The sequence below is a fragment of the Sipha flava genome, unplaced genomic scaffold (assembly GCF_003268045.1).
Source record: "Sipha flava isolate LNK unplaced genomic scaffold, YSA_version1 303_pilon_pilon, whole genome shotgun sequence".
NCBI lineage: Eukaryota > Metazoa > Arthropoda > Insecta > Hemiptera > Aphididae > Sipha > Sipha flava.
The window spans coordinates 608,690-633,345 of NW_020272979.1; the positions used below are offsets into that span (position 1 = coordinate 608,690).

General features: G+C 24.7%; 1 protein-coding gene across 2 annotated transcripts in view; it reads right to left on the reverse strand.

Annotated features, from left to right (window-relative positions):
* Nucleotides 1-24,656, reverse strand: part of LOC112686301 (furin-like protease 2) — a 136,925-nt gene that overhangs the window by 47,971 nt on the left and 64,298 nt on the right. For both annotated transcript variants that reach the window (XM_025558516.1, XM_025558515.1), the window contains exon 4: nucleotides 2,410-2,619. In XM_025558516.1, coding sequence (XP_025414301.1) covers nucleotides 2,410-2,619 — 210 coding nt within the window. The remainder of the gene's footprint in view (nucleotides 1-2,409; nucleotides 2,620-24,656) is intronic.

The window sequence follows — 24,656 nt, forward strand, 5'->3', positions numbered from 1 at the left end:
TTGTAAATAGTTGCAAATTATACCAACATTTTTGACACTGGTTTGGATTGAATATGATGATTTGAGAGGCTAGCCCTTCACTGAATTATTTTTACAAGAACCATATCGAGTTACAAATTATGAAACTTTCATTGCAAATCATTTTGACATCAGTTTCGATTTGATATGATAACTAAGTGGAGGAGGGGTTACGTGAAGTTTTTCCCCAGAAATTTGAAATTTGAATTTTATTGAGTGTATTTAGTTGAAAGTTAGTTGCTAAATTTTGGCGTACATCTTGTATTAATATGATAATTTAGGGGTCCTACTTCAAACACGTGCCAAATTAAGTATGTTGCATTCGCAATAGGAAGATACAACATTTCAATAGAAATAAGACATTTTTGAAGAAAAAAAATATGACAAAATCCATAAAAAATTAAAATAGGATCTCCAAAACAAATTAACGGTAAGTTACCACTAATTTAATCTTTTTTTAAATTACTAGCTAATGTATGCTGAACTTCGAGTGTTCCATGTATACATAAGATGTTTAAAAAAAAATAAAAATAACATAACTAATGATTAATAACTAATAAACTCTTACTATAGCTTATATTTGAATAAAAAAGACTAAGGACTCAAAAGTAAAAATTATATAATTCAAGAAAACTAATTGAAATACTACCTATCAGAGTATTCACGAATCGTGATATTTTAGTGATACCAGCGGTTCCTAAACTTTTTTGGGTCACATATCCCTTAAACAAAAAAAAATTAATTGTGCTATCCAATCAATCTGCCTTAAATGAAACCGAATAGGGAACTCTACACTTACTAAGTCGTTTATAAGTTAAAATTATTAAACAACCTACAGCTAATTTGTACTTTCTATTTTAATATATCGAAATTATATTACACTTATTCGTGGACATATTTATCCAACTTTATACAACTGAAATGAAAACAAACAATTTAAAGTAAGACTAGTTGACTTATTACATTTTATTTTTTTTTCATATATTTGAATTAATTGTATGCAAACAAAACTTAAGTACATTTTTAGATAATTAAAACCAGTGATCTTATAATAAAATGTATTGTAAAATCAATGGTAAAACATTAAAATATAAAAGTTAATAACAATTTTATTAAAATATTTTACCATTTATTAGTTGATTTGATATATGGAATCAAGGAGTTAAATAATATTTATAATTTAATGTATGTAGAAATTCACGGACAGTATTCTCGTTAATAAGATGTACATTGAAAACACATAGTTACGTAGCAAACAATTATTGAAGAAGTGAATGGTTGTAGTCGATGGTACTTTATAATACTTTGTGATACGTCGAAATCGGTTTCAATTCACTATAAAATTTTTATAAACTTTTTTAAAATTTTTAAACAAAATATTTTTAATACATATTTTATACTGTACGGTGTACATATTAACTTGCATACTGATTTAACAATAACACAAAATTAGCATTAATTAGTTATTCTAATGTTTTGGATGATATTAAATGTATTTAAATTTAAAACAGAAAGTCAAGGTGACGTAAAGATGATGAGTGATGCAAGACAAATACCCAAATACGGTATAGGTAAAATATTTTTGGTTTTACAGTATATAGTGAATTTTATGAGGAAATTTTATCAATGAAATGTTAAACCACGTCTTAAATAAATGATTATTATTTCACAATCTGGTTACAATTAGTATTTTATTCCTTTTTTCAATATAATGATGAAAGTACTATATAATAAATAGAAATATAACTCTGTTATCTCACGAATTGTTTTCTATAAATAAATATTAGTATGCAATAAATATTTTTAAAATATTCAGATTAGTTATTATTTTTTTTTCCTGAAGGAAGAAGAGCTTTAAAACAAGGTATTTCTGTTTAACAAGTAAAAAAATATCCATCTTATCTGGAAATAAGAAATATATTTTCAACTACAAAGAAATAACAGCTTACAGTAAAATAATTAGTTACAAGTAAATGTGTCGGATGCATTATATTCAATAAATGTTTAGTTCAATTTATTAAGTTAATTATATTTTAGTCTAAATTTTATATTATTCTAATTTAATTTATGTTATAATTTTATATATTCCAAATAAGGTCAAGCTAGAAAAAATTTTGAAATATACTCTCTAAAAAAATGTAGATAACATAATATGTAATATAAGTACTATAGGTTTAACAGCGTGTTTTTAAATTATATTTAGGGCTTTGTCGATAATATTCCAAATAAAACTCTTTTATTAACTTTACCCTATTCAGTATCAGTGAAAATCCAATACAAAAATGACTGCAAGAATTATAATGTTCAAAAAAGGTCTAATACATAGTATATAAGATTTTTGACATAATTATACATATAAATTAATTTAGAATTTATTTCTATAGAGCTTACCAAGTACCATTGTTCCTTAAAAAGAGGATCAGGAAATACATTATGAACTGAATTGCTAAGGCGCCTGAATGCTTGGCCTTGTACAAGTGGTCCACCTGATGTTTGTTGTTGATAAAAATCTGAAGAACCAGCAAAAACAGTAGATGGTAAATTAGTTCCAAAATCTCTTTTCCGTCTCTTCTTTTCGTGTTGTTGCTGTACCCAGTGAACCTTAAATAAAAATTACATAATTAATACTGAAAATTAAAAAAAAAAAAACCAAATATTTTTAAATATTTATTTTAATAAAACGGAATATTTTCAGCAGACGAAATTTCCAAATTCTGCATTCTCATTGGCTCTTACCCTATGATCTAACAACAAACAACTCACAATCAATACTAATATTTTTACTTATATTAGCTAATATTGTCTGGAAAGAAGCACTGTAATATGATTTTATGTAATAATTACACCCTCTCATATATAGTCTATCCTAATGCTGCGAAACATATATTTTAAAAGACACTCTCTGTCATTTCGATATGTATTTCAATTGTCGATATTAAACTTATTTATTGATTGTTAAAATGTGTTTATGTATTGATTCATTTTGAAACTTGCATGTACAAACATATTTTAAAAGTCCTTAGCCAATTCTTGTGGATTGAATTTTTATCAACTCATTAAACTAATCATCAGGTAAAAAACTAGTATTAGTGGCTAAATTTTTAAAAAAAATTTTTTAGCTTGTTATAAAAATCTGACTTCATATAAATCGTATCCATAGTTATAAAACCATTATCACAAGAAAAATTACAATACTGTAATAAAATTATTACCTAATTAATACTTTTATTAATAAATTATTATTGTAGTGCGTTTAATATTGTATTTCAGAATTATTATTATAGTAGGTAGTAAAAGAATCTTTATTAAATCGTTTATTAATTCTTTGTTAAATCGTGCACGCACATTTATGATAAACGATAAGTTAATTGGTTGGTAATAAGCGATGCATAATTTTGTTTATTTTCATCATATTGCCTACTCCAGATTTGGCATTATACATAACACCTAGGCCAAGCTCGTACTATGTATATTAGTGTTCGGTTTTTGGCATTTTATATTATGCCTAGGCATTTTGCAAAATATCGGATTATTCATAATAACAATAACATATACATAGGCATGCCGCACCATGAGCAGCTCCAGGGGGGGGTCTAGGGTCCGTAGCTACCCCTAAGATGTACTGTATTTATAAAAAAAATGTATATTGTTAACAAAAAATGCATATTATAATATGGACTATGATACGACACGTACGAGTATGTAGATAGGAGCCATAGAGGTATGACAATTGAAAGAAGTTTTTTCACACTTTGGAGGCCTGGCTTCGTTCAAGGATAACTGAATATAGACAATTAGCATTATGACTAATTAATGTATATCATAAAGTAGATATTTTAGATCAAATAGATCATATTATTGATATTTTTGCAAATTTTAAAAATAGACAACTTGAATTTGAGTTGTAAAAATTTTTGTTTTCTTTTTGTAATAAAATTTTGTAAAATTATAACTTGACTTCTCCCCCCCCCCCCCCTAACCAAGGCTCTGGAGCCACTCCTGTCCGCACAGGAGATGTCGAGTGTGTCCGTTACCCCCAAAATGTTTAAATAGGGCCATACAATTTAAGTCTAAAAATAAGGATTTCTATTTTAACTGATACTGCTAAAGTTATGTATTTTATTTTAAAATAGTTGGTAAAAAATAAATATTTTGTAATAGAAAAAACAATTTTTAAATGTTTGTACAAAAATGTATTATGATATTATAACAGCTACATTTGACTACAAAAGTACAAATTATAAATAATTGAAGAAAATAAATTAAAATAAAAGAAAATAAATTCATTGAGATTAATATACCATAATATTAAATTAAACAAATAAAATAAAGCTTATTTAATTATTTATACATTTTAATTTAGTAAACATATCTATACATGTTTTATTAAAATTAGGCCCAAAAGTATTAAAGGAACCCCTTGAAATACAGGTCTGCGCACGCCTATCCTCGTATAGGTCACAAAAATATATGATTTTCAGTTGTACAATGAGTACAGATTTAAAAAAAATAAGAATCTTAACAAATCTGAAGTTTATATAGTTTCCAAAAAAATTAAAATTTTTTTTATGAATTTTAATATTCATATATTTATATTATATATGTATTTTCTTATAAAATGTAGAGTCAAAATATTTAAAACTATACATACTGATATAAAACATTAAAAATAATAGTTTTTCCTCATCATTCTCGCAGGTAAAAATTGTTCTCTCAATCACATATAAATTAGGTTAATTAATTAATAAATAAATACATTATAGCAATTTTGTATGGATAAAAAATTTAAAAATTATATCCAATAAAAATAATAACATAAATAAATTGTAAATAAAGTTTATAAGTTTCATCGATTTACAACCAAGTAAAAAAAAAAAATTCGTTTAATACAATTTTCAAAAATTAATTCACAAATAAGTCATACATGAATGAGCTGATATCTGATCAGATCCTAAATATAAAAATTACGTCCAAAAAAAAAACAATAAATTATTTATTAAAATACAGAGAGTTACTTGTTGATGTTAAAGCATAGAAGTTTATGAATAACAATATAGAATATTTAATATTTCTAAAATTACTAATTCATTTTAAGGTTTTTGTTGAATAAAGATATTTTAGACTTTAAAAAATAGTAATTTTTATGTTTTAAATAAATTGTTTTAAACTTCCATATTATACTAAAATGCAAAATTATAAATTTACTATAAAGTTTCCTTTAAAACAATTTCTGTTCCATAATTTAATTTGACTTAAAAAAAAAAAATAGTAATTTTCTAGGTACATTTTCTCTTTTTAATACATTAACTGTAGTAAACATGTACTATTTATCTAAAGATTTCACGAAGAAATATTTTATCATGTTAAATAAAAATAAAATTTAAAAAATTTTAATAATAAATAGCATTTTAGACGGCAAAATTATTCTAAGCCTAAAAAAATGCAAAAAATGTTGAAAATGGTATTCGATATAAATTTGATGAATACAATTTGTTTGTTCTAGTGCAGGAAAGAGAGGTATGGGTAAATAAAAAAAATTTGAAACTCTCGGCTACGACAAAAATAATGAAGAAATCGTTGGTGTGTAAATATATTTTTTCTGTTTTTTTGGTAGTGAAGAAAAATTCGTCTTGACTATTAGAGACTGATGCAGTACAGAGAATAATACACAGTGCACTCCCTTACCGTCAAATAGTTTTTTGTTTAACAGATTTACACGCATGAACGTACATGTCGAGTTATTGAAATACTGTTAAATTGAGCAGTAGTGAAAAATAGGTCGGCTTCAATACGGTCGAATGTTGACGACAAACTTCAATGCACACGATATGGTGCGTCGATTTCTTATTAATAACAACAATGATTGTGAGGACAAAATATTTTCTGTCGATCGTGAGTACACTTAGATATTTTAATTATTATACCAGAAGAACAAAAAATTCTATATTTTATCTCTACGCTAAATCTGTCTGTATGAATGAATGATATTTCAAATACAAAAAAAAAAAAAATCTATACATTCAAAACGGTTGAGTGACAAAAATAATGTTACGTCGAACAAACGTTGTGTTTTTCGACGATCTTTCACTAAGGAAAATAATCAATGATCGACTGTATAAATGAGTTCGTATAGAATTCTTGATACTTATCTATATCATACATATACATTATACATGTACATGTTTATTTAGTTTGGTAATTCGATCACCACTTGGGTGGATGCACGCTACCGCCGGATTACAAAAAGGTTTCTTATGTATACAATAAAAACTACTCTGTTAAACTGAGAACCGAGAAAAAGTGCAGATAAATTGATTGATTATAACTGATGGATATTCTCATAGTGCTATATGATTTATTGTCAGCAGTGTAATACGTTGGGTGGTAGTGGTGTATGTTCTTCTTTAATAATATCGATAGATTGCAACTGAATATTGTTATCAAATCCGTATGTACTGAGCGTAAAGATTCAAACACAATATCAATATATAGAGTGAAAACAAAATAAATCGCATTCATTTATGCCGACCTTTAGAATGAGATAAAATTAAGGTTAGGTGTTATATTTATTATACAATCAATCGAATATGATAGTCAATGCTGAGTGGAAACCAGTTATATAGATAATGACACGAGCTTGCGCTTTGTCTTTCAGGAATATATGAAAAATTTAAATTACTCTCACAGAAGTAAAAAAAGGTATTTACATAACTTTATTATTGAAAACAGAATCTACATAATATGCATTTATTCATGTTAAGATATCACGCCTTGAAATCCATATTTATAAGAAGGTGACCATCTAAGGAAATTAACATTTTTCTGAAATCAAACAGTGAAATTGAGCACGGCTTTTTCCAACACGTATTTAATATCCAAAATGTGGAGTCAAAGTGTGCATCAAAGTGATCCCCAAAATCTCGGCTACAGTTTAGAGAAAAAAACTACAGAAGAGATCCCAGTTCTGTTGATGTATTGGACGAGACATATCTACATCTCAGGAATGTGTACGTAAGTGAATACTATATCTTGCGGAAGTTAATTTTAAACTTTGGCAATTATTGATTAATAATGTATATTCTGCTTTGAATAAAAAAAAAAAAAAATTAAGAAAATATTTATTTATATCTTAATTTACGAGTAATAATCATTTAATAATTTTTAATTTTTATTATTCAATTTAAAAAATTACGTATTTTCTTAATTTTTTTTTGTTAAACTAAATAAATAAATAAACTATTTGTTTATTTATTTATATATTTTACTTTTGTAACAGTTGTTTGAAATTTATCTGAACTCTGATTCCGTAATCTGTTACAGGCAAAAGTCGAAATTGGGCAAAACCGTAGCGTCTTATATACGTTCGCTAATATTAAATACAAATAGTGATTTTTATAGTACGATTCTATTACGATTATAAATTACTACACGTATCTTGTTAATTTATCGTTGTTATCGAATTTTATCAACTCGTTATATTAAAGGTATGTACCAGAAACCAAATATTTCAGTGCAAGGAATAATTCATTACTAGCGATGATGTACCAAATATCGAAATACCATTGAGGACTGCTAGTATTAAAAATGCATTAACTGGAGAACAAAGATTTATTTTTTGTTCATGAAAAACTAAGTGCACTATGAGAAAATGCAAATGTAAACAACAAAAAATTTTGTGTAGTTCTAAATATCATGGGTCTAATAAATGTAGCGACAAACAAACAAAAATATTATTTTTTTATTATTAATTATGTATATTCAATTACATATGTAGTGAAGTTATTTAAGATGCTACGGTTTTGCCCAAATGAGGTTTAAATGTATTAAATTTTTTAATTCTTTATTTTAACATTATAAGAGTACCTAATATTATTATTTGTTTATTTTTATACGAGTACTTAATATAATTTTATTTTTATTATTATTTAAGTGTATTAAATTATATTAGTACAAAAATATTTATTTTATGATTATTTGTATTATTTATGGTCATTTGGTTTTGTCCATACAATAAAAGTCAGTATACGGTTTTGCCCAAATGAGGTTGGTCATAACTAGGTTTGCTCAGTCTGAGCTGAAATATGACATATTGCCCAAGGATTGTGGGCAGTTCGCGTTTTGCCCGGGCATTTCTTTGGTTTACCTGTAACATATCGACAGCGATGGCGAATGTGTGTGATAAATCAGAATATTTATGGATCTACATTTGTGGTATAATTTATATTTGCCGACGAGTCCCCTAAACGGTGTGAAAATTAAAGCGCATGGAGAATGAGAACAATTATATTATTTGTACACGAGATACAATGGTAATTATTCCGTTGTTGTGATACTCTTCCGCTAGTATAATACTATATACTATAATACTAAATATAATACAAGTATAAAAGCACATATCTCGTCGAAATAAGGTTCGAAGGTCTGAACAAACGCCTCAGGACAATCAAATGGCGGGCTTTCTCAATAATATTTTTCTTCGGTTTATACCTTAATTGTAAAGTAAAAACGCGGTTTGAACACACTATACATATATATATACCATTATGTAAAATTGTAAGGGATTTATACAATTTATACAATTTTTTATCAACCGTTAACTATTCAGCATTTATTTTGTATCTGTATTCATTTTTTAATAAAAATATATTTGTCATTAATCCTGTTAGAAACATTTCAATATGATTTCAAACGTTTTCGTTAACCGTTTTTTATAATAACTTGCCGATATTGTTAAACGATAGAATTTGAATAAAAAATTCTAGATATCATCGTCCGAAAGCAAATTAAACAACCAATCACGGGTGAAGCCATGACGGGTCGGCTAGTATATATATATATATATATATATATATATACATATAGTACAGTCAAAAACTACATGTTTGATTAGAGATCATTAAATATCGATTATCATAATTATAGTAATAATTAAGACTTAAATAAAATACTAAGGTAACTGTCTAGTACAGATATTTCTATGGAACTGACAGAATATGATTAAGAAGCTTGTATTAGATGCTATAGACAAACTTGAGAAGTATTAAGGTATAATTAAGAATTTGGGAAATAAAAGGTTCCTTAAAATTTGTTTATAAACATTATCATATTGTTTAGTAAAATTATAGTTAAGCAACATAAAGATTGACATTAAAGATAAAATGATAAAATGTTTTACCAGTTGAAAATTTCACATTAATTATTTATTAATCAACCGATAAAATTTGTAAAAACCGTATACATACCTTTTAATATTTCAAAATACATTTTTTAGCTAAGCAAAATTTTACATTTTATTTTAAATGTAACTATTAACATTGGTATGGAATTGAACTGATTTATCCGGAGAAACAATTATAGGAATTTTACAAAAAGAAGATATTTTACTCCTTATATAGACATTTAAATGACTTATTTAATTTAGTAATTGCTATTAACATTGTGGAAATTTTAAATGTTATGCACAAAGCAATACAAACATAAATATATATTAAATGTGATTGTTAATAACGATTTAAAAAAATAAAATCATAGATAAATAACTAGTTTGAGTACTGAATTTTTTTTGTTTCCAATACTTTATTTATGCATAAATCACATGTGATTGACATAAACTTTTAGGGGTCATCATAGAATTAGCCATTTTGCGGCTCTGAAACCCACAATAGAAAAAACTAAAAATATAGTCGAATCTAAGAAAAGTTGAAAGTTATCGTATATACATTTCAACTTTTCATACCGTATTTATTTTATCTATAAATATATATACACCTACATATACATCGTAGATATAAAAATAGACATTGAGCGAGTGCAATGAAAACTTCCTGCAAGCATCATGCATTTTTTAAAACATCAAATAAGGGAGCGAAAACAACGCAACACTGCTGTGCACATTGAATGTTTAATAGGATAAATAGATTGTTATCTTTTTAGACCTCTGAAGTGATAACAAATTATCGACTGACTTTTTATCGGAACAAGATGATTGAAGAATGATTATTTACCACATAATATTTATATTATAAACAAAAAAATACATTTTTCACATACCAACAAGATCAATATTAAAGAATATTTTGATCAACGGCTGGCCAGTTAGGGCTGTATTTCTATCACTGGAAATTGGTCCAACCACAAACATATAATAATAATATATGAAGGCATTTTTAATAAGCTGTTAAGTTTATGATATTGTAGAATGGAAGAGAAGTATTTAAGTTATTTCATTCACAGGCGGACAAATAATATAGCATATTGAGTTAAACGTTGAAAAAAGCTTGAATAATATAAATATCCAATACTTCTATATTTTTTATAGTATACACAAAGACAACATGTTCAAAACTAATGTACTTTTAATTAATTACAATAACTTACATAACATAATATGGTGAAGATACACGTTAAAATTTAAAATAACTGTGATAATATTAGGCATTTCATATTATATGTCAATATAAGCCATACATAACTCTAAATTAATTCACTACATGCAGAAACATACAGTTAAACTGTGTATGCATGCGAGGATATTTAAATTAAAACTAATAATTTTTATTTATAATAATTCAGTTTTAGTCTATGAAAGAAAAATAAACACAATACAAAGTTAGTAACACCAACCCTCATTATAGTTATAATTTAGGCTTATTAGGTATTCTAGTAATTAGTTATTTACTGGCTTATTAAAATATTGGGTTTCGATTCCTATTTATACTATATAATGAATGAAACAGTCAAATTAGGACAAAAAGTTTGTCCGCTGCCCTATTTAGTGAAGACAATTGCCATGATATATAACTTTACAGCGATAAAATGGTTTTACAATATTTAAGGTAAACCTAATAAAAATAGGAAGCACAGACATAAATGAACAATAGGGCCAAAAATATTCATTGAAGAATAAAAACGTATAATGATGCGTATAAGATTAAATTCAGTAGCACATTATATATACTGTATGTAAAATTATACATGTTTAATCACACATGCAGACGCACTCCAATGACTAAATTTATGAGTTTGAGTCAATGAAGAAAGAAGATTACGAAGCAAAACATCCATAAGGATTTTTTATTATTATTTTTCAAGAACGATCAGGCGGGAAATAGGTGTTTGAGACGAGAAGGTCGATCGTCGATCGTCATCGTCGTGTTTGAGTACAACATTTCTCGTACGTAGATAGGGAGTTTTATTTATGAGACTTGCTTAATTTTATCACAGATGTTGCACTTACAACACTCTAACCTTCATCGATATTTATACACGTAAATTTATATATACATCAGACCCATTGTTTCCTTCGACCCGAACACACCCTCTGTCTTGGTCCATGATGTTATTGGGTCGGTACTTTCAGTTGGCCATCGTCATCACGCCAGCGATCGTTTTCACGTCATTTATTTGTATGAACGATGGCTGCGGTGGCTCCGATATAACAAAGATGACGACGAACGGGGTATTACGCCAAACCCACCGGCGACACAAAGAACATCCGGATCCATCATGAGCAGTAATGAACTGGAAAATACAAGGGCAGGACGTGGGAATATGGAAGACGAAAAATGTATACAACAATAATATTGTAATAATGATGGAGGAACGAAGGGATTTGTGTATATTTACCGGTGCCGAGCACATCAACAGCGGTTATCTAGAGGCAGTGGCGACAACAATAGAGCGTATGTCCGAAACGAGAATATTACTATAGTATTCTATACTTGCTCTAATACGGGTAAGAGCAAGAGGGATGTAATTTGGCATTCTCAGTAGGCTAATTTATCGGAAAGACATTATTATTATTATTTGTGACGGAACCATTCGCACCACTGTCGCTGTCTGCAAGACTAATAAAAAAAAGATAAAAACTAATAAATCACTTGCACGTGAACACATACTCCCCACACATTGCGCCACACGCGCGTGCGAATTTGCGTGTTGAGGTTATCTGACCGAACGATTTTCTGGAACTCTAACAAGAATATGTACGAGTGTTCTATGTAAACAAACACACAAGATATGTTAAATAGATTATTGCTTTATTTAGTGCAAACAACATGCATGTGAAGAGTAATAAATACTGCCACGATAATGCATTTTATAACCTAATACATAATATTTACAATATATATATATTATATCAGTCGAGAGCGATATATTGCACATGAATATTTATAACAAAACAGTTTGATAACGTGTGTCATACATATCAAATAAACGACGGAAAAGATGAATTAAAAATCAGATTATGAGCTATATTCAATTTTTTTTATTAACGTACCGTTAAACACGTATTATTCGTATGTTCATTTAATGACAACGCAAATATATTTATTTTTTTAAAAATGTCATTTTAAAAAAGTATACACAGCCCGTTAAATTTTAGCATGATATTGACAATCAATACGAGTACGTACCTGGCATCATATAGCGGACTTTGAATTTTCAGTACCAAATTGATTTTATTCGTATAATGGTTCTCCGCGGCGATATTATATAAACGATAATTTATAAATTTGCAACGGTACACAGTGGGCCACAATATAAAATAATGGGACAAAAATAAAAAAACAAAACTACTAAGATAAATTTTTATCTAATGTAATTAATTAGATAAGATATCCTTATATACATAAGTTGATAAAATTTTGTCCAAAGTAACTTAAATATCTCGTTTATTCTATGGTATATAATTATTACATAAAGGAGTTGTACGAACATTCAACATTTTATAATAAAATATTACGTTTAGCGAAATATTATTTATTCTTGTAATTTGTTATTATCATCATGAATTCTGCTCAGATAATTAGTTCAGGTAAAATTGTATTATATTTACTAAAAAAAAAAAAAAAACAGTAATTTTATGTAAATATATTAATAGAATTGTGTATATATAAAACTTAACTTACTACTACAATTTTACCAATAATATAATTATATTTTAAGTCTACAAAAAACGCCCTAGACTTTATTTTATTTTTACCTTCTTTTAGCAAACCTTGTTCAGAATTATATATACATGCCAATAAATACCAATAACTGTCTATTTGAAACTTATGGAAATTTAAATCTATTACTATTCATATTATATGTAAGATTTCACGTCGAGAATTGTATGAATCCCTTTTATTTTCTCGTAATAAAAATGAACTCGAATAAAAAATGAACTTATTCAACACATTTTAAGAAAAAATAATAAACCAGAAAATACAAATGAATTAAAAAAATCAGTTGATAGATTTAATTCTATGTTTTATAGAAAATGGCAAATAGCAAATCGAACTCGTACACTTTTTGATAGTAAATTTAACTCTTGGTTAAATTTAGAATTTAAATTCCCTAACCAGATTTCAAATGAAACATTGGTTAAACCTAATCTTGGTTGTTCAAGAGGTTGGCCAAAAAAATTATTTTCAGAGTGCAGTGAAAAAAGTAATTGAACAAAAATACTAGATTTAACAAAGACTGATCCTGCTGTCTGTTATCTGAGAGACTATTTCTTGAAAATAAAATTGTTCTTCAAAATTTTGGTCAATTAGAAGCTGCTAAAATAATTAATGAAGCTACTATGACAACACATGCCTCTAAAATATATAATATATATAAAAAATATAAGGATTTTGAGGATAAGGGTTTAAAAAAATAAGAATAAACTGAAGTATTAGCTCTGCTTATAGATACCAAATTATCAAAGTATCAATATAAACTTATTCGTCTTCAAGCAAAAAATAAAAATGCAAACATATATCCATCATTTAATTTAGTTAGAGAATCAAAAAAGTTTTGTTACACCGATGATGAATCAATTTCATAGGCGCAATTAGGGGGGCGCAATAGGGTTTTTAACACCCCTGAGTTCAAATGTAGCAATCTTGTTTTTTTCAGATCTATATAATTTATAGTATTACAGTAAAGTACTATTCAATTTTTTTTTCAGCAATTTCAGCACGCAATACTTGGATTTTAATTTCACCCATGATCAATTTGTATTAATGAATGAAATGCGGAAATAAAATTGCAAAGTTTACTTAACTATAACATAACTCGTATATTCAAACTATTGACTACCGAAATAAAAGAATTACCATAACTGAGTTACTCAATAATCTTCTCGTATCATTAGATCTGTTAGTATCATACTTAAAAAAATCTCATAATTATAAACAAAAAACATTTTTACCAAATGCAAAGTTACTTTTGGCACGCAATTTTAAAGATTATATAACTCAAAATAATGAATTATAACAGTAACACAGAAAAAAAGTAACAATAGGGAGTAAAGAAAATTCAAATAAAAATAAAAATAAAAAATAGTTTAATTTCAACTTAGTTTTGTATATATTAAGTGAAATGGTATTTAAATAACGTTAAAAATAACTTTTTAATAATTTTAAGTTTTTAAATATTGTTATCCCATTAATTTATATTATGGCCCACTGTGCAGTATATTACTATGATTATACATCACATAATTTATATTTATCAACGCATAGTTGAGTATTAATGTTTTTTATGATATAATTTATTTTAGAATAAACTATTAGTTATATTTTATATTTATTCATATTTGGATTATTTTAATTTCAGGATATAAATTGTACAAGGTGCATAGATAATATACATATATCATATATAAACACATACTTGAATAATGATTCGAAAACAAAAAATAGTCAAACATTTAAATTGTAATTATAATAAAATTATTAACATTTTACACTTCCTTTTTCACAAGTAGATATAAAGATTTCTTGCAGCGCTTACAAGCAAGTTAAGCTCCTGCCATTTATTTTATTTATCATCGTTTAATAAAATAATAGAATATATATAAATAAAAGAAAGTCCACAAAAATAATATTATTACCCATATACTTCAAATATACCTTCGAAGTTTATGCTCGATATGTTTATCAAAAATAAAATACAAATGTAAAATATCAAAATTTAGAAACTCCATTCAATTCAATATTAATGACATTCAATGTGATTTTAATCGAAACATTATATGAATAATTTAACATGGTATGAATATTGATTTAGCACTAGTATTTCTTTTTTTTTTTTAATATTTACTTGAAATTTTAACATATATATTCGATGAAAAATATATAGATTATTAAATGGGCTTAAGTGAACAGCTTAGAAATGAAATGTACTGTTATTTTCATAAAATTAAAGTTATAATGAAGATGGCCATAAAAAAAATGTTGAAAATGTCTTAAGTTAGAATGAATTTACAATACTTTTGGTATTAAAAAGTTTTATAGTTTTAAGTTTTAAGTCTACACAAAGAATCATAATAAAAATAATACAAATTAACTTAAAACACAAAATAATTGCAGATATTCCTATGTAATTAAGCTAATTCCTTTATGGCCTATATTATTAAGAGTTAAAACTAACAAAAAAAAAAAAAAAGTGAAAAATTACAAGTTTAAAATAACAGCTGATAATAAATCGAATACATTTTTAAGTATTTTAGACACGGCGATATAAATAGGCAATTTGTGTACATACATGCTTAGGAAAAGAAAATCAAAAATAAGTTTATATCCTAAAATTCAATATTTAAAAATTTTAATATTAAATATTTGGTTAAGCCTACAAATTGAATTAAATGTGAAACACTTAGAAACACAATCATTTCTATTTAAATAGTAATAAATTCAATGGAAAAATTACAAAACAGTATATATTTTAAAATCTAGATATGGTAATATTTATAAAAATAAGTTTTTATTACCAATCAATAACTTATAATTCCTATCAATTTTATTTTATTGATTTTAAATTCGTATGATCAATTTATGAGATAACGTATTTAAATAAATAAATATGTTTACTTATATATGCAATTATATCTGGTCACACTAACACAAAATGAAGTCCGTTCTGTATAAATAAACATGCATTATAATTTAGAACTTAGTGGATATTATTGCATTTTTGTGATAGTAATTATATCAAAATAAATAACAATTAACTAGCATACTAGCAAAGTATAAGTGAGGTCTCTTCATAACATTTCATTTTTAATTAGTATAAATTAATCATGACATATTTATTTCAAAATATTTTAGTAGCGTGGTTCTCGAAAATCTATTTATTCGTTAAAAACTTAAAACAAGATACTTTGTACATCAATTTTCATAACTGTCAAATAATATCTAGTTTAAGTAATATGTAGCTATAAATAAATATTCTTAAAAACATTCAACATCTATAAAAATAAAGTTATACCTAAAATTAAGATTCTTTTTATAATATCAGTAAATTATCCTTGTTCGTTCAAATAGATTCAAGTAATCAACGTTAATGAAGAATGAAATTGTATTTTAAATCATGGGTAGCATATACTTAAAAATATATTAGTCTACTACAGTTTTGTATTGTTAAGTATGCAAAAAATAATTTATTTTTTCATTATGTTTGAAACGAAGAAGAATAAACATTTTACATTATAACAATTAAAAATAAATTAGTTCACACATTAGTTTATTATGAAAAATCATACTCAAGTATAAAAAGAATGATTTGCTTTAAAATATAGATTTTCATAAAAGTATTCAATTGGTAAATTTTATTGAACAAAAAAAGCTTTACACGCAATAAATATATAAAAATATATATAAAACAATTACTATCACACCGAGCTTAATTTAAGCTTAAGTTATGAAGAAATATGTTTTTTATGGTTTATCTAAAGGCTACATTTTTATAAATTCCTTGTAGAGCACAAAAATTTACATGCAACGAAGCTTGTGATTGATAAACACACAACATACGTGGGGAAAATAAGGGAAATCAATAAATTAATTAAATTGGAAAGCAATACGACACGGATTTTATGACAAGCCTCGAAGGAATACATTCAAATAAAAAAATGTTATACATAGATTAAATTGTAGAATATTAAAATTAAAAAACTAAAAAAAAGTAATGACTCTTTTAATTTATAACAAGTTAAAAAAATTGATTATTCTATTTCACTGCATTTTTTAGGGTCCATATTAAACTAAAGTAAACTTAAATACACATATATTTTATAATAATAAATTAACTTTATATATTTCTGAAAATAATAAGTAAAAATTAGACATTTAACAAATCAATGTATTTATAAACCAGATAAATATCATATCCCAATACGTAGGTATTTTTTTATTTTACATCAATTTAATAGAATTCTATAAAAAAATATTTTACTTAATTTATTATCATTTTATAGTTTTAACTTTCATACGTTTCTGAAAAATGTATTTTTGAAGACTACTCTTTGTTAATTATTTAAAAAATATAGATCTTTTATAATTTTTAATACAAATTTAATTATCTTTTTAATAATAATATTAAATACTCGTTTTAAACCATAAATAAAATGTATTATATTTTGAAAATTAATATAAATGGATATCATATTTTAAAATACAATAAAAAACGATCAGAACACAAATTAAATAATACTTCTTAAACAGACGAATAAAGACTTACTAGATGAATAATATAACACAACCATTAAACGATTTGCACTCCTACTAAAAATAAATGTTTAGATATTTCAATGATGATAAATAAAGTAAGATAAAATATAGTTTATTTTTAATTAATTAATATACAAATATATATATATATATCATTTACCCGGTAAAGACCGATTATTTAAGTCGTAAACACAAGGAGTATCAAATGGACAGCAATTAATTATAGAGGTTTTATATTGGCAGATTTTCCACACCGGATCATGATCCCACTGGAAAAGAATTAAAGAAAAACCGCTTTCAATCTGATGACATTAATTTATTATACCAAAGACAATTCTCTCCAATTGAACATCTTTAGACTGACAAAAAAAAAAAAAAAAAGAAGAAATGGTAAGATGTGACGACAAACTCTTTGTAGATGGACAGACAATCGATTTCTCTGACTCAAAAAGATTTTTCTTATACATGTGGAGAACTTTACTTCTGTTAACGCACAAGCTTTTATACTACTTTACATTGTGTCACTCAATCAATTGACGTCAGAACGTATTACACCTCATTTAATTAATAACACTTCTAAATCATATGGTAATTTAGAAATATTATCAAGGATGGTTAAATGATAGAATTCATCTTTTGTCAGGGTGTGCAATGATGTAGAAAATATTTGTTGTCTTTCAGTATACATTAGTCTTCATCTGTACTGTGTATATGTCAAATATTGAGTTCGAGACCCTTTTAGTGACAAAATTCCCATCGATATAATAATACTTATTACTATCACAAAACTCATATATAAAAAACATTTTAATCAATTAGTCTTAATAAATTATTATTTTTAATGTGTTTTATGTGAAATGTTGACTATAAAAATATACCACAATGTGTATGACCCTAATTTGATTATAAAATGTATACTATTGTTTAACAACATTTTTAATTACTGATTTAAAATTCAAACTTATAGTACATTAAATACTTATGAATTATAAAATAATACAAATTAAATTTAAAGTTATTAAATTGTCAATACTTGTAAATTATTATAAAAATAAATAAACAAATAATTTATGTATAGATAAATAAATAAATGATCAGCCAGATGTACTAAAATATTTATAAAGTATAACCAGTTTAGAATTAAAAATCCATTGTCAGGTATATACAAAGTCAATAAAATTTCCACAAAAACTTAATTTATGAATTAAAAATATATATGTTTAAGTGTAAATCAATTGTAAACTTTCAAAGATTATGCATCTAATGCAAACTATTTGTGTACTAAAATTAAGAACTTAAGAGTAAGATTATTCAATAAATAAGCAATGGTTATAATTTAAAATAACGTATTTTAAGGAAAACGTAAAAATGAAATAAAATCGAACTCGAATTTTTACTAGACATTTTTTAATTGAAATCCTCAGATAAAACCTTAATTAAATAATAAGATATATGTTGATCCAAAGGAAATTAAAGTTCACATCATTAAATTATTAAGATTTTACTGAAAGAATATACATTATTTATTTATAATATTATGTAAGCTTATATCAAAATAGTAAATGTATAATTTTTATTTTTATTTTAGAAATATTATTCAAAATATTTCAATGGCCTAAATTATCCAATATATTAAAATACTTAAATGTTCTTTTTTTTTTCATATAACGAAATGTTATTTAAATAAAATTCTTGAACAAGTTTTTTATCATATACAATATTAAAATGCTTACTTTAGTATTTTTATGACAAAACATTTTTATCAAATATTGAATTATCTTTTAACGTTTAACAAACGTAATGTAAATGTATGTACAATAAAAAAAAGGATAAAATAATAAGAAACGTATAATATGTAATATGAAACTTGAAGGAGCACTTTTGCTAAGCTAAAAAATGTACAAAAATACATTTACAAAAACCAATAGCTTTACCATTCCACCAAAAATCTACAATGAACAGTCAATTTCTCAAAGGTAAATAGAAACTAAATACAAAAAAACTAAAGTACATTATTTGCTATAAACAAAAACATTTTGTTATATTTTTCAGCAATAACCAAAACCATTTTTTACACCTTTAAATTGATTTTTTCCATTCAAGTACTTGACAAATAAGCAGAACATAAAAATATTAACATCTAAAATATAGAATCTATACATACAATGAAACCTATTTTAACGAAAGCACCAAATAACGAAGGTTTTTTCGGGAACGGGAACATTTTCACTACTTTCTTCAAGAAACCTCTAAATATGAAACACTATAAATAACGGACACTTTTATGATAATTTTAATTTTTGAAATTGATAATGTCTACCGTAAATTAAAAATAATTGTGGAATATCTAAATAAAAGACTTCACTATTAAGTTATATTTTAATACATATATTATTATACAGTATAGTATATCTTTATCAAGTTGAAATATTATTGCGTCAACGAAATATTGTGACTAATGCGTTGTCGTACAAGTATTTGGTTGTGTTTTTGATGCTAATATGAACGTATTTTTTTAATAAATGTTAATTTTTAAGATGTGTATACTTAATTAATTAAAAAAAAATTATTTTAATTAATTTTATAATTCTAATTTAATAAAAATAAAATGTTTTTTTCTAAATAGCGAATACCTCTGATTAGTAGATAAAACTGCAGCGACTGACAAAATTCGGTATTTAAAGGTTTCATATTTGGAGAAGTAAACGTAAAAGTATAACAAAGAACATTCAAATTCAATTTTATACCAAATTCTGGGTTTAAAAAATTAAATAAATAATATTTTTACTGATACTAACCAGTGAAAGTAATCATTAGTAAATTTTAATAATTATTTAACATTAAAGCTCTGTATAAAAACCAATATTTATTAAGTAATTTGTGTTATTGATTAAATAAAATCGTACAGTTGAAATTATAGTATTTTATATTGTTTTATAATACACACACTTATAGTGTTGCATCATACGCGACATAAATACATATAAACCAGTTGGTGTTTGAAATATAACATAACTTTTATAAATGGATTATATTTATGTTATACTTATTAAAAACATTAAAATAAAAAAAAACAATATGCAGGATTATTTAAGAATAATCCATTGTGAAAAAAAGGCTTCGTCGACTAAATATTTAGGCCTACCTGTCTAAGTATCTAAATCACATGTATTAAATGTTTTTCAAACATATGGCTGTATTCCGAATGAATGATACATGATTCGATATAATGTATAAGGCTGATAACAGTTTTGTAGTGATTCAACAGTGAATTACATATATTATTTTCGCATCCTCCACCTACCATAAGAAATAACACTTGAGACACAAGATGGATTGCGTAGAAAGCTTTTATAGAACAAAAAAATAAGAAGAAAACAGTGTATACAAATTTCCTCGGGTGATGAATAGCTGGGACGATTTGTGGAAATAAAAAAGGATACTTTTATCGAAACCTATAGCACTATTTGTGTTTGAATGAGAAACGTTTTGTTGCACGCACGTGAAAAAAAAAAATAAGTATAAGAGATAGAAGACGAGAGAAAAACGGAGACACGAAATGAAAACTAGAAAGGAAAGAAGAATCGCCAATCGTGTTTCTGTGTTTTCTGAGATCATTTTGAAAAGAATTTGCATAATGGGCTACCGTCGATCTTTTTTTGAATGGGGTATCACCTGTCAAGAAAAGAGCAATTTTAGGAATCCAAAACGAAGAATATACCTTATGTATACAAAATGTATTTTTAAGTGCGACTGTAAAAAAAACACTAATATTTAATTGGAATTTGTCATTCCATTAGAAATTTCAATAAAAAATAACCACTCATCTGGATAAAATACAGCATTTATGTTTTCAATTTGTAACGCAATCATAATAAAGTGATAACATAAACATATTTTTTAATATATAAATAAATATTTTATAAATAAAAATAAATAAATGCTTAGCATAGAGTATTATTATATTTATTAATAATTTGTACGACCGGTTTCAAATTAAAATTTTATCATCAGGTATATACTAAGTTATACTAAATTTCAACTCAATATTATTAATATTAATTAATATGATTTAAATAGTCATTATTGATTTTCTATACGATGGAGTCTGTGAGAAAATAAAATTACTCCATTTTTCAAAACTATTCTGGAAAAACAAAGAACTATTTTAAAAATATTGTATTAAAGAAACACTTAATTTTAAAAATCAATTTAGTAAATATATTACATTATACCAGTGTTTCCCAACTTTTATGTAATGGCGACACACAAATGCACTGCTTGTTGATTACACTATTTAAAAATTTTTAAATAATTTTTAAGCTGTTTTTACTTAATAATGATTAATTATGATCAAAATTATTCTTTCATAATAGCATATTAATTTTCAAATATCCCATAAAAAAAAAAAAAAAAATAACGATTTTAATATAGTTAAATGACTATTTTTCAATTAATATTGCATATATTTTATATATACAAAGGAATTATTATAAATACCATAAACTACAAGTCCTAATACAGTATTAGAGTTTATACAACTAGTTAAAAAAATGTATAAGCCCTAATGAAGTGTGGGACAGTTCAACTCCTTAATACTCTTCATACTACACAAATTTAGATACATTATGATACTAAAACTCATTAACCAAAAATAATGAAATTAAAATTTAAAATTCATTATATATGTAAAATATGTACAAAAAATTCCATAGCATACCGAAGTTGAATGTTATTTTTCGTTAAATCTTTGATAACTTAACCCCATTTGGAAGCTATAAAGATAACATTTAACATAACTTTCCACTATGAAGACTGACTGAATAACAAATTCGATTAAATGACAGATTAATACAGTTTTTGGGCTAAAGCACATCTGACTAGAATAAAAAAAAAAAAAAAAAAAATCCAGAATTTAAACTTATCATTTTCAATCCTCAAAATCCAAATTGTAAATATTTTTGATAAAATTTAGAAATAATTTCTATATTTATTTACTTTATTCAACACATGCGGTCATAATAAAATGATTTCAATTTATGTTTAAAAACTTAAACATCTGTTTTATTAATTTTAAAACTCTAATTACCAAAAGCTCGTTAGAACATTAAAAGGTTAGGTTAAATATATGTTTGAAAAAAAACAAAACGAAAAAACACCAGGCGGAAGTACTGATAATCTCATTCAAAAAGAAATCTCTACTCTCCGGTTATAATGACATTTTAATATATTTACACTTTTTTCTCAGGCATTTCACAGGATCTGTATAACTATAAATGAGGCTAATGTCTCTACCAAAAGGCAAGTTAAAAAAAAATGGTTCTTTATTTAATAAATGGACGACGAAAAAGAACAAAAAACCATTTGGAAAAACAGCGGAAAACCATATATAAATCATCTTCCAATTTGTAATAATTAACCAAGTTTCCCAAATATATATTATACGCATGGCATGGAAATGAGTAATTAAAATGTCTATTAATTTTTCTTTTCATAACTATTTAAGTAATTAACTATTTTAAATAAATTTTTTAATCTTACTTGATATATATGCTATTATAAGGTAATGCAAAGGTTATGCAACATTTTTAAATATATGTACTTTATCTTAGAATTCATACATTGTTTAGAATAAAAAACAAAGTACACATATAATGAAATTTTTATATTTTTGGCTTTATAATATTGAGAAAAGTGTAAAAACTAACATGTTTTTTTTCTTGAATATTAAACATGTACTTCAACGCTAACAATTACATTATCTGGATAATATTCTCTAAATATGTTACGTATTAAACGTGGGCAGTCTAATTTATTAAAAATAATTTATTTTGAATATGTCAAGATTTGAAAACTCTAAGACCAACATTAAAAGAATGATTCATACGTAAAAATAATATTTTTTAATTATTAATATAGACAAATTGGTTTTTTAAAATAACACTAGATGATATATTGCTTCTAAAAGATACTATCATATGAACTAAAAATTAATCAAAATAATTTTTAATTAAGCAATAATTATATATTTTACTATATATTATATATTACTTATATATTTTATTAATACTTAATTTAACAATATTATGCAAACTATAAACAACTAATAAATGTCAATGTAAAATTTTTTGGAGACAAAAAAAATCAATATGTATATGAAGAGGTAAAATTTAAAGGTAATTTTTAAGAAAATAGAATATCTTTGGGTTTTTATAATAGACCTTGTGGTGAACAACAACGCTTTTAACCTATCCAAGGGATTTGTCCAACATTATATTTCCGAGAGGTTAATCCCAACCGGAATTCACGTAACAAGTTGAGCATAAATAAACGTATACATATTTACACGCTATATACATGCTTAAAAAATAATAAAATTATGATATTATTTTCAAATAGCACTATTTTATTTAAAAATCATAAAAACTATCAATAAATTAGATCAACTAGTGGTTTAATATTTATAGCATATACATAAACATCTAAATATAAAGAAAAAGTGTATGTTTATAAAAAAGTACGTGTATTAATTTAATATTTTTCATTTTTACTTAAAATGAAAATTATTTCATCATATAGTATAGTTATAATAGTTATAATTAACATATTTAGTAAGTGTTTGAATTGATTAACATAAAATTTTATTTTACAACTTATTTAAATTATTTAATAAGCTATAACCAAACTCAGATATAAGATACAAAAATACATTTTAATTTCAAATTATTTACTATTGTATTAATGTATTCATATATTTATTTTAAGATGTTATTTGTTTCTTTTATTTAATATCATGTAATTTTTTGTTATAGCAAAAATACATAATGAAATAAAAAAATAGAAGCATAATGAACGATAAAAAATAATCATTATCAATCGTATATTAAAATATTTAGAATTAATGAAATTATTTATAGATCCTAGTATACTGAATAAATAAATAGTAAATTTTACTCAACTACAAAATAATTCATAGGATTCATTTATAATATTTTAAAAGCATAAAAAATATATAAATATATGAAATCATAAAATGTGCTATTTATAACTATTTAGGATTTTATATGATAAACTTAAGAAGGTATGTTACCTATCGAGATAATTTGCAAACTTATACGTAAACCAAAAGGTATTATTAAATTTAAGTTTATACAA